This window comes from Kryptolebias marmoratus, linkage group LG23 (genome assembly GCF_001649575.2).
Source record: "Kryptolebias marmoratus isolate JLee-2015 linkage group LG23, ASM164957v2, whole genome shotgun sequence".
Classification (NCBI taxonomy): Eukaryota; Metazoa; Chordata; class Actinopteri; order Cyprinodontiformes; family Rivulidae; genus Kryptolebias; species Kryptolebias marmoratus.
In genome coordinates, this window is record NC_051452.1 from 1,063,607 (window position 1) to 1,073,197 (window position 9,591).

Consider the following 9,591-nt stretch of genomic DNA (forward strand, 5'->3'; position numbering starts at 1 on the left):
GTCACGTGTCTTCTTCCTGAGTTATTTGGGGTTATTTTGTATTCCACGCCACACAAACCCACAAAGAAGAGACTAGACCGCAGAAACGGTGGCGAATCACTTCAGAAACAATAAATATTGGGCAAAGTTGCAAAAAAAAAAAAAAAAAGTTGTGATTTCGTGGGGTTCGCTTGATTTTGCGTTAATAGTTGCGATCGCAACATCGCGAAATCCTGGAGGGTCTGCTTGACAAGTGTTGTCTCAGTCTTTATCATCATCTTTTAATTCACCGTCTGCCTCGCCTGAAATTTTCCCGCGGTTTGGACAGTCCTGCACTCGGGTTCTCTCTGAGCGAATAACGTCGTAGTGTTTGGATTTCTCCTGTTTCCTGTAGGAAACAGCGGCGGTAGTCATTCTGATTCTGGGTCACCAGAACCAAACCGCTGATCATCCTGACCCTTTGGTTCCATTTCCAAATCTGTTAAATAGATATCAAGGACGGCCAGAGTATTTTAATTGATTTTTTTTTTTTTTTTAAGGGCAGCATTTCTCATTTTTGATGTCCTTGACCAAAAATCCCAAAGGCAAACATCGTGACAATAAAAACTCCGGAGGTGTCATCGCCTTTTTGGATTGAAGCGTTTAAAAAAAGGTTAAAAAACAAAAACAACTGGACTTCTATTCTGTAGTTGAAGACGTTTCGCTTCTCATCCAAGGAGCTTTCTCAATTCAGAAATAGAGAGTGTGGAGTTGAGCTTTTAAAGCTGAAATGTGATGTAAACTGGACTACATGCAGATTGTTCTCACTCTCCTGACAATAGAGGGTCATTAGGGTCCTTATTTGTCTGACTCACTAATGGGCCACTCTGTTGATTGGAGTGAAACTGACTGGGGATCAAGCCTAAAGCTGGAATCTGAGACCTCCTCCGTTTAATGTTGGTTTCTCCCTTTTGACATAAATGGCTTCCTTTACCCCCCTCTCGAACAATCTGTCTTCTCGGTCCAAAGGAGTGTCCCTTATATCCTTGAGGTGTAGGTGGACAGCTGAGTCCTGTCCAGGAGAGGTGTCTCTCCAATATAGAGGTCTGAACTGCAGACACCACTCCGCTCAGTTTGGGTGTTTTGTCCTTGGGGTGGACCCTAGAACCCTAATGACCCTCTATTGCTAGGAGAGCGAGAACAATCTGCATGTAGTCCAGTTTACGTCACATCTCAGCTTTAAAAGCTCAACTCCTCGGATGAGAAGCGAAACGTCTTCAGCTACAGAATAGAAGTCCAGTTGTTGGTTTTTTTTACCCTTTTTTGGAATGTACCCCACCTTTAAAGCCTTCAGCATCTGCCTTGGATGGGGGGAGGGGTTTCTGTTTCACCGACGCCCGTATCGCCGTCGAACATTCAGCTCTAATAGGAACGAAACGGAGCTTGGCTCTCTTTCTACCCGAACATCTGCCACCTGGAACGTGTTATAGCAGCCTGTCGGGGGGGTGGAGGGTTTATGAGTGTCACTTCTTGGACTTGAACCTAGCTCGACATGCCGTCCTTATTTCGGACATTTCTCCCCGTTGCTTTGTCGCCCGTCCTCTCCCGTTTCAGTCCTCAGACCAGCGGTGGAGAAAAGGAAAGCTAAAAAATAGTCTCTGTTGCTGAACTGAAGACGGTTATCGGGACGAGGGTTGCTCTTTCCTCAGCACCACCTGTTGCGAGAGGAATATCATAAGCCTTTTCCCTGCCTGTGGTTATGTATCACACCACCCACGTGCTGTACTGCAGACGGGTTCGGACCGACTGAGAAGACTCGCGTCGACCATCAGCTGTGGCGGCGGCGCATTTCGGCACATTGCTGGGAATTCTGCGATCGCGCGTTGCAATCTGCTCGCGTCTCTCGATCTGCTCTGGCCCACGCTTGTTTTGATGCTCAGCTGTCATCGTGTCGACCTTTATCAGGCTGAGAGCAGAAAAAAAGGCAACGCCAGCCGAACGCAATCTGTTATTAGGATCGGCTTTCATTAACGGCACGAGAGGGAGACGCTCCGTAATGCCTGAGTAATAACGCTCGCTTATTGTCGAGCTCGATCCGGCCCGATTCTCCAACTGTGACGTTTGTCTCCTGGTTTGATAACAGACATTGACGGACAGGAGTCCAATAAACCTTTATTTTGATTACTGCGGAGACGTTCCCGGATGACCCGGTGCGATACGAGCTGGGAGTTGATGTGTGAAGGTGGCTGGAGTTAAGTCTGTCTGGGTCCAACTCGGACGCAGTGAGACTTTCCTCATATGTCGCGAGACTTTAAAGAAATGGGGTCGGTGGCGCCGGTGTGATGTCAGCTGTGGCTACGATTATAGCTTACCACCATCAGTGTATGAATGGGTGAATGTAGCATATGTCCCTTGTCCCGCATCACCCTGTGCGGCACACTTTGTATTTCTCACGCACACGGCCTTTTTGTCACTTTAACGCTACATTTAGCGACTTTTCAGATCCCTCTAGCATTTTTTTTAAAGCGACTAGAGACAAATCTCGTGACTTTGGCGGCTAAATGTGAGAAAGCGCTCATTCTGCAGCGTGCCGTAAGCCCCGCCCACTTCCCCCGAGCACTGACAGCCGTTAATCTCCCAGCAGAGAGGGAGACCCGCTCATCTGATGACAGAAAGCTAAAGATGGAGAGGCAGAAAGATAAAGATGAAAGCTTTTTAAAGTGGTTGAAAGACAGCAGGAAGTTGTGTCTGAGCATCAAGATGGAGGCCTGGAAATGTTCAGGTTAGCTAATAAACAACAAGTTCCAGCTGTTTACTGATCAGTATTTACAATCTAACAGCTGAGAGGACGGAGAGAAAGATCCAAACTGGAGAGCAACTATGATATGTGTTTAATTCAAATTAATTGATCAGAATTCAGGAAAATCCTGTTGAATCTGTGATGTTTGTGTGGATTTCTGGGAGTGATGTTTTAAAGACACGATCAGCTGATGTTGTCCCACATTGACATTCCCAAATGTTGGCATGTACGATGTAGCGTCAAGTGCTTTGTGGTCCTTGGACTAGATAAAGCGCCATTTCCCTTTTGTAGCTAATGTAGCTATTTGGCCCAACCTCAGTCTACACTACTCAGAACACGGATTCTTTGACCTTAAAAAAAGGCACAACATGCCGAAGTACTACGCTACGGCGTACGTTTTAGGACGTCCTCAGGTCTCAGGAGAACGTCTTCAGACAAAAGCATCTCATTTCATGGAGAAACCCAGTTGGACTTCTGACTGAACGGCCTAAGAGAGCTGCAGGTGACGCTGCTGTCAGGTCCCGGCTGAATTGTTTCGCAAAGGGCGTCATCGACGACATTTTTCCCCGAGACTTTTTAGTCTGATACCTGATTGGGGTTTTTCCTATGAAACGGCGTCTGAGGATGTTTTCCTGAGACCCAAGGATGTCCTAATACCCCATATGGGTCCAAAGTGCAAACCACAGCACGCAAGCTTTGGCTTTCAAGGACCGATTTATGTGGAAACTTTAACCCTGCCTGTTAGTAGCAACCGGTCTGTTTTTTTTCTTTTTACTTCCTCTTCCAGGTGGAAACGGCTTGCATCTAGTGTGTCCTAATCAGGCGGCTCATTTTCTTTCTGTTGTGTTTTTACATCGTAAGATAATCTAACCCCACCTGTGGACTCAAAAACCAGAAGTTCAGTAACGCTGATATGGCCTACATCTGTCTTCCTTTATCCTGATACCAAGTTTTCTAAAGAGTATTTAGTGGGTGCTGTTGGCATGGGCACAGATTAACTTCTTCCTGAGACCCGACCTGATGTTCAGCGCTCGTCGTCCTCGTCTCAGGAGGTTAAAAGACAACATTCAGACGAGTAGACGAGACTTCTGCCGTTTTATAAACCCTTTACACGGTTATTCTGCAGGAAATTTGAGTCGTTTGGAGACGGTGAACCGTTCCTTCAGAGAGCGGGTCGGGCACCGTTAGTTGAATTGGATTGGGGTGAGGCTGGTTTTGTTAATCCTAATCAAGGTGGCAGCTGCGGTCCGACTCATGACACCAAAAATAATTTATGAGCTGCTGAGCTTAACGGCGTTCCCATCAGCCTCAGCTGTTCTTTGAGCGAAGTGCAACTTTAAGACTGTATTTATCCCAAATAACTGTTTGCATTCCCAGGATTCTTCATCATTCTGAGTAAAGTCGTATTAAATCTACATTATCAATCCCTCCAGGATTTCGCGGGGCATTTTCCTAAAAGTTGCAATTTTTCTTTTTACTAAAATCAATAAACAACCATAACTTTTAATATCTAAACCAAAAATCCTTCCTAGTTTTGTAAGATAATTCCCAACAAACATTGACATTCTCAAAAGGTGCTTTATTTGAGAACTTTGATAGCTTCTAAACTAACATTCATGAGCATTTCTGGATTGTCCCTGGTCTGCAGCTCTCCTCACATGTTTTGCAGACACAAAGTGTTTGTCGATGCGTTTATGTTCCATGATTACACTGCAGGACGTGCAAAACAGCTGCAGCTGGGGAGGAAACTGGTTTGCTGAAATCTTTGTGGGCAAATGTGAAGCATTAGCGCACATTTTGGCTTCGGTCGCTGCTCCTGCACGCTCCCGGCATTCTGATGTTAACAGGAAGTGACGTCACGTGTCTTCTTCCTGAGTTATTCGGGGTTATTTTGTATTCCACGCTACACAAACCCACAAAGAAGAGACTAGACCGCAGAAACGGTGGCGAATCGCTTTATTTGGTTAAAGTTGCGGTTATCGTAAACTTACCTCCAGTTTTATTCCAAACCGTCGTCGGGAGCTAACGGTGGGCATGCAGTAAAAGGGGAAATAATTTAAAACGGGCTTCATGCAATAAAACAAAGTGTGATTAAGGAAACGAGCAACACTGATGGGGAGGGGGTGCAAATCCTGAACGACTGGACTCCTGGAGACGTTTCAAGGACCGGTCCCAATCCTCGCACTTCGTATGCGCGTTTGAGCGCGTAGTGTGTCCCAATTCCCCCGGAGTGCTCGTTAGCCCCGCCCCCTCTATGTACTACATCCGACCTTGGGCTAAGTATTTACCCACAGGAAAGGACCACGCTCGAACCCTTCAGCGTAAACGCACATTTGAAGGACACGAGGGTGGAAGTGCGAGGACTGGGACCGGGCGCCAACCTCCTGCTGGAGAGGAGGGTCATTAAACCATCAGGAGCAGAAAACCCGAAAACTTAAACGACAAAGCTTCTCAGATGTGAAACAAAATGTCCACAACTACAGAAGTCCATTTGTTTTCTTGTTTTGGATTAACACACCCTGGATGACTGAGAATCTACTGCTGCTTGACCCCAAACTGCCTTTTTTTTTACAATAAAACACGTTAAAACATTCAGAGTTGTCCTTTTTGTCAATGTTAAGATGGTACAATTTACTCTGGAGCAGGGGTCTCCAATCCTGGTCCTCGAGGGCCACCATCCTGCAGGTTTTACTTGTTCCTCTGCTCCAACACACCTGTTTTAAATCAATGGGTGATTTAACCCCTGAATCAGGCGTGTTGGAGCAGAGAAATAAGGAAAACCTGCAGGATGGTGGCCCTGAGGACCAGGATTGGATACCCCTGCCCTAGAGGCAACTACAGATCTACATCCGACCTCAAATTGTCAAAAGAACCTCGCCACCTCAACCAGCAGGCCTTAATGCTTCAAACCTGAACCGACGAGAACGAAGCACAAACTGAACAAAAGGTCTTTTGTGGCAGTAACATCGCTGATGGGACCGCTCAGACTCTCGCCTGCGGTTGCGAACGTAGCCGCAGTAATTATTGCTCTTCTGACCATCATCGGTCCACGTACCTAGGGCCGTCCGGGCCGGCGTGGCGTCGCTCTTGATCCAAAACGAGACCCAGGAAAGGACCACGGTGAGAATGCAGGGGATGTAGGTCTGGATGGTGAAGTAGCCCATCCTCCTGCTGAGGTCGAAGTAAACCGTCATCAACACGTAGTCGCCTGCGGAGAGAGAGGGGACAGCGCTCAAACCGCCATTTCTGTTAAATGACGTGGCAGGGAGACGCCGAATCAGATTAGTGGGGAGCAAAAGGACAGGAAGGAGGCCGACTCGATCCTCGCTGCCACGTTAAGGCACTAATTGGCAGCAGCGAGGAGGACTTCTTGCATCATCTTTATAAGCCCCAGCTATAGAAGACAAAGAGGTTGATGAAATACTCCCATAAAATAACGGTGACAAAGGTGTGTGACCCCATCTGTTGGCTGTTTAAACATCCAAAAATGATAATAACTCTATTAAATAAAGACATAATGACAAACAGTCCTAACATCCATTAGGCTATTTTTTTAATCAACTTTTTTTTCAAGTTTTTGTAACAAATACGGTGCAAACACAGCATAAAAACTTGTTTTTTTAATGTAAGTTGATATCTGGAGATTATCTAATCTGTTTGGTGAAAACAGCCGCTCCGCTTTGACTCGTGGCCTGTCAAGGTGTGTTAGCGAAATATCTCACGAGTCATTGCACAAACTCTCTAGGCCTGTCGGGATAAACGATAAATTAAAACGAGGTCGGTAAGTCATCGTTCCTTCGTGTCTCTGTCTCTTTCTACGGAAGACACTGGAGGACAAAAAGGCTCCGGGGCTCGTCACTGACCCCTCCCTTTCTCTTAGCGCCGGGGGGGGGCGTGGCCTATCGTGCCAGGCAGCCAGCCGAGGCGCGTCGTCTTGTAGCTCGTTAGCAACTCACTGTCAGGAGAAAACTTCAGTTTTTTTAAGCAAAATAATAATCAGAGACTCGATCTGAACCAGACTGGAGGGCCGGATGAAACGTTACAGAGGGCCGGATCTGGCCCCAGGGCCTCGAGTTTGACACGTGTGAAAACATAAATTATGGCGATAAACGATAATATCGTCTGGAGGCCATTTTAAACTAATATAATGATAAGCACATCCTCTTAAAGATGAATAAACTTTGATTTCAAAAGAACAATTAACTCCAGAACTGGAACACAAAATAAACAAAACGACCAAGAACAAACAATAAAATGGACTCTCTTTAGCTTGCTAACAAAGACCCGACATAAAATAATCTATTTTACGTTCCAGTTGTGGCTCGGATGCATCAACAGCTTTTAACTGGAGTCGCAGAATAAAATAAAACTGTATCCAGCAGCTCAGATCAGCTGGGGGGGGGGTTAATTTGACAGTTTGTTGCTGTAAACGTCCTGCTCCCATCTGCTGAGATCAACGGCGTCAGCGGAAAAGGCGCCTCCGTTTGCAGACGGCTGATTGTAGCTGCAGGGCGGCGATCCCCGCGTTCCTCGGTTAACGCTCTGTTTGGACAGCGGCGGCGGCCCCCCCTCCTCCCCTTTCTGTTTGCACACTTCCTCGCCGCCGCCGCTCGGAGAAGCCGTTACGGTAATGAGCTCGGGACGCGGCAGCTGAAAGGTTTGTTATCCCGACTGTTAGCGCCGCGAGTTCATTCTTCTTCTACTAAGTTGGAAGGTTTGCTGCAGCTTTGTTGGTATAATTTGTGAAAATAAAGCCTCGCAGTAAGAAGGCTTTTTTTTTGTTTTGTTTGAATAATTTGGAACAACTCTGGGTTGCTGTTGGCAAGTCTTCCAGTGATAACATTTGGGATCCAGAACGTTGCTTAAGTTCACTATTTACAAGAAAACTGAACTACAGGGTCGGCCATTTCTATGGATACACCGGAATAAAACGGGAACGGTTGGTGATATTAACTTCCTGTGTGTGGCACATTAGTATATGGGAGGGGTGGAAACTTATCAAGATGGGTGGTGACCATGGCGGCCATTTTGGATCCAACTTTTGTGTTTTAAATGGGAAGAGGGTCATGTGACACATCAAACTTCTTGGGAATCTCACAAGAAAAACAACGGCGTGCTCGGTTTTAACCTAACTTTATTCTTTCATGAGTTATTTACAAGTTTCTCGCCGCTTATAAAATGTGTTCAGAGTGTTGGATTGTCAATGCAACCCTCTTCTCCCAGTCTTCACACACTGATAGCAACACTGCAGGAGAAATGCGAGCACAGGCTTCCAGTATCCGTAGTTTCAGGTGCTGCACGTCTCGTATCTTCACAGCAGAGACAATTGCCTTCAGATGACCCCAAAGATAAAAGTCCTAGGGGGTCAGATCGGGAGACCTTGGGGGGGGGCATTCAACTTGCCCACGACGACCAATCCACTTTCCAAGAAGGGGAAGTGGGAGAAGAGGGTTGCATTGACAATCCAACACTTTGATCACATTTTATAAGCGGCGAGAAACTTGTAAATAACTCGTGAAAGAATAAAATTACGTTAAAACCGAGCACACCGTTGTTTTTCTTGTGAGATTCCCAAGAAGTTCGATGTGTCACATGACCCTCTTCCCATTGAAAAAACAAAAGTTGGATCCAAAATGGCCGCCATGGTTACCACTCATTTTGATAAGTTTCCCCCCCTCCCATATACTAATGTGCCACACACAGGAAGTTAATATCACCAACCGTTCCCATTTTATTAAGGTGTATCCATAGAAATGGCCGACCCTGTAGTGAACTAAGACGCGTCTTTTTTTTTATATTGTTTGGAAAATTAATAAATATTCCATTTTTTAGATAATAAAACATGCTTACATTAAAACAAATGAGCACAAACAAAAATTGGCTCGACAAATCTCTAATAAAAGCAGAAACTTTCATTAAGTTTTGATCTAAATCTGAAAAAAAAAAATCTTGCAGTTTATTTTAACGTTTCAAATTCTAATAATCTGTCGTGGACAACAAATTAAACTGCAGGTTTTTAATCTCCCCCCACAGATTCTTGTCTAAAAGTATTTAAAAAAAAAAAAGTTTATTTTCTGGTGGGTTTCAGAGAAAGAATACATCATGTGGCCATAAATTGGATTAATGAAGCAGCTAACGGATTATTAGAGTTGGGGTTACCTCTTCACGGGAAAACTGCTTAAACTAACCTTTCCCATTATAAAGATAATTATTATTCAAAGCCGCCGGTGGCCCTGGAGCCATAGTTTGCTGACCCGAGCCTTTTAAAAATGGTAATAGGGTCAAGAAAGGGGATTCGTTTGGTCCAAAGTCCTGTAATTTACTGGAATTCACAACAGTTGGAATAAAAATGAGTTTTTCCTGCGAGCTCACCGGTTAAAATGAATATTATGGATTGGCTAACGTTGAGCACTAAGGAGCAGGTGAGGCAGGTTTTCTTGTTGTCGTTGGTAAACATCAGTCTTCTTTTGCTGCAGAGTCACTGGAGCTAAAAAGCTAATTAAACCGAAAGCCAACGGAGGGAACGAATCAGTGGGTGGGCGTTAAATGTTGTGGGAGAAATACGACCGACTTCCACCTCAGAATCACCCTCGCCGGTGACAATAAAATCCGTGCACCGCCGTTCAGACACGGCTGGCGATAACCAATGGGAATGCTTGGTTATCACTAAACACATCAGCCATATAAAACCAAGTCACCCGCAGATATGAAAACAAACACCGCGTCCTTTTCTGTTAGAATGAATACAGGGTCGGCCATTTTTATGGATACGCCTGAATAAAATGGGAACGGTTGGTGATATTAACTTCCTGTTTGTGGCACATTAGTATACC

General features: G+C 45.3%; 1 protein-coding gene across 3 annotated transcripts in view; it reads right to left on the reverse strand.

The window, feature by feature from the left end:
- Positions 1-9,591, reverse strand: part of LOC108251186 (gamma-aminobutyric acid receptor subunit gamma-3-like) — a 197,343-nt gene that overhangs the window by 18,647 nt on the left and 169,105 nt on the right. For all 3 annotated transcript variants that reach the window (XM_037973863.1, XM_037973862.1, XM_037973864.1), the window contains one exon: positions 5,814-5,966. In XM_037973863.1, coding sequence (XP_037829791.1) covers positions 5,814-5,966 — 153 coding nt within the window. The remainder of the gene's footprint in view (positions 1-5,813; positions 5,967-9,591) is intronic.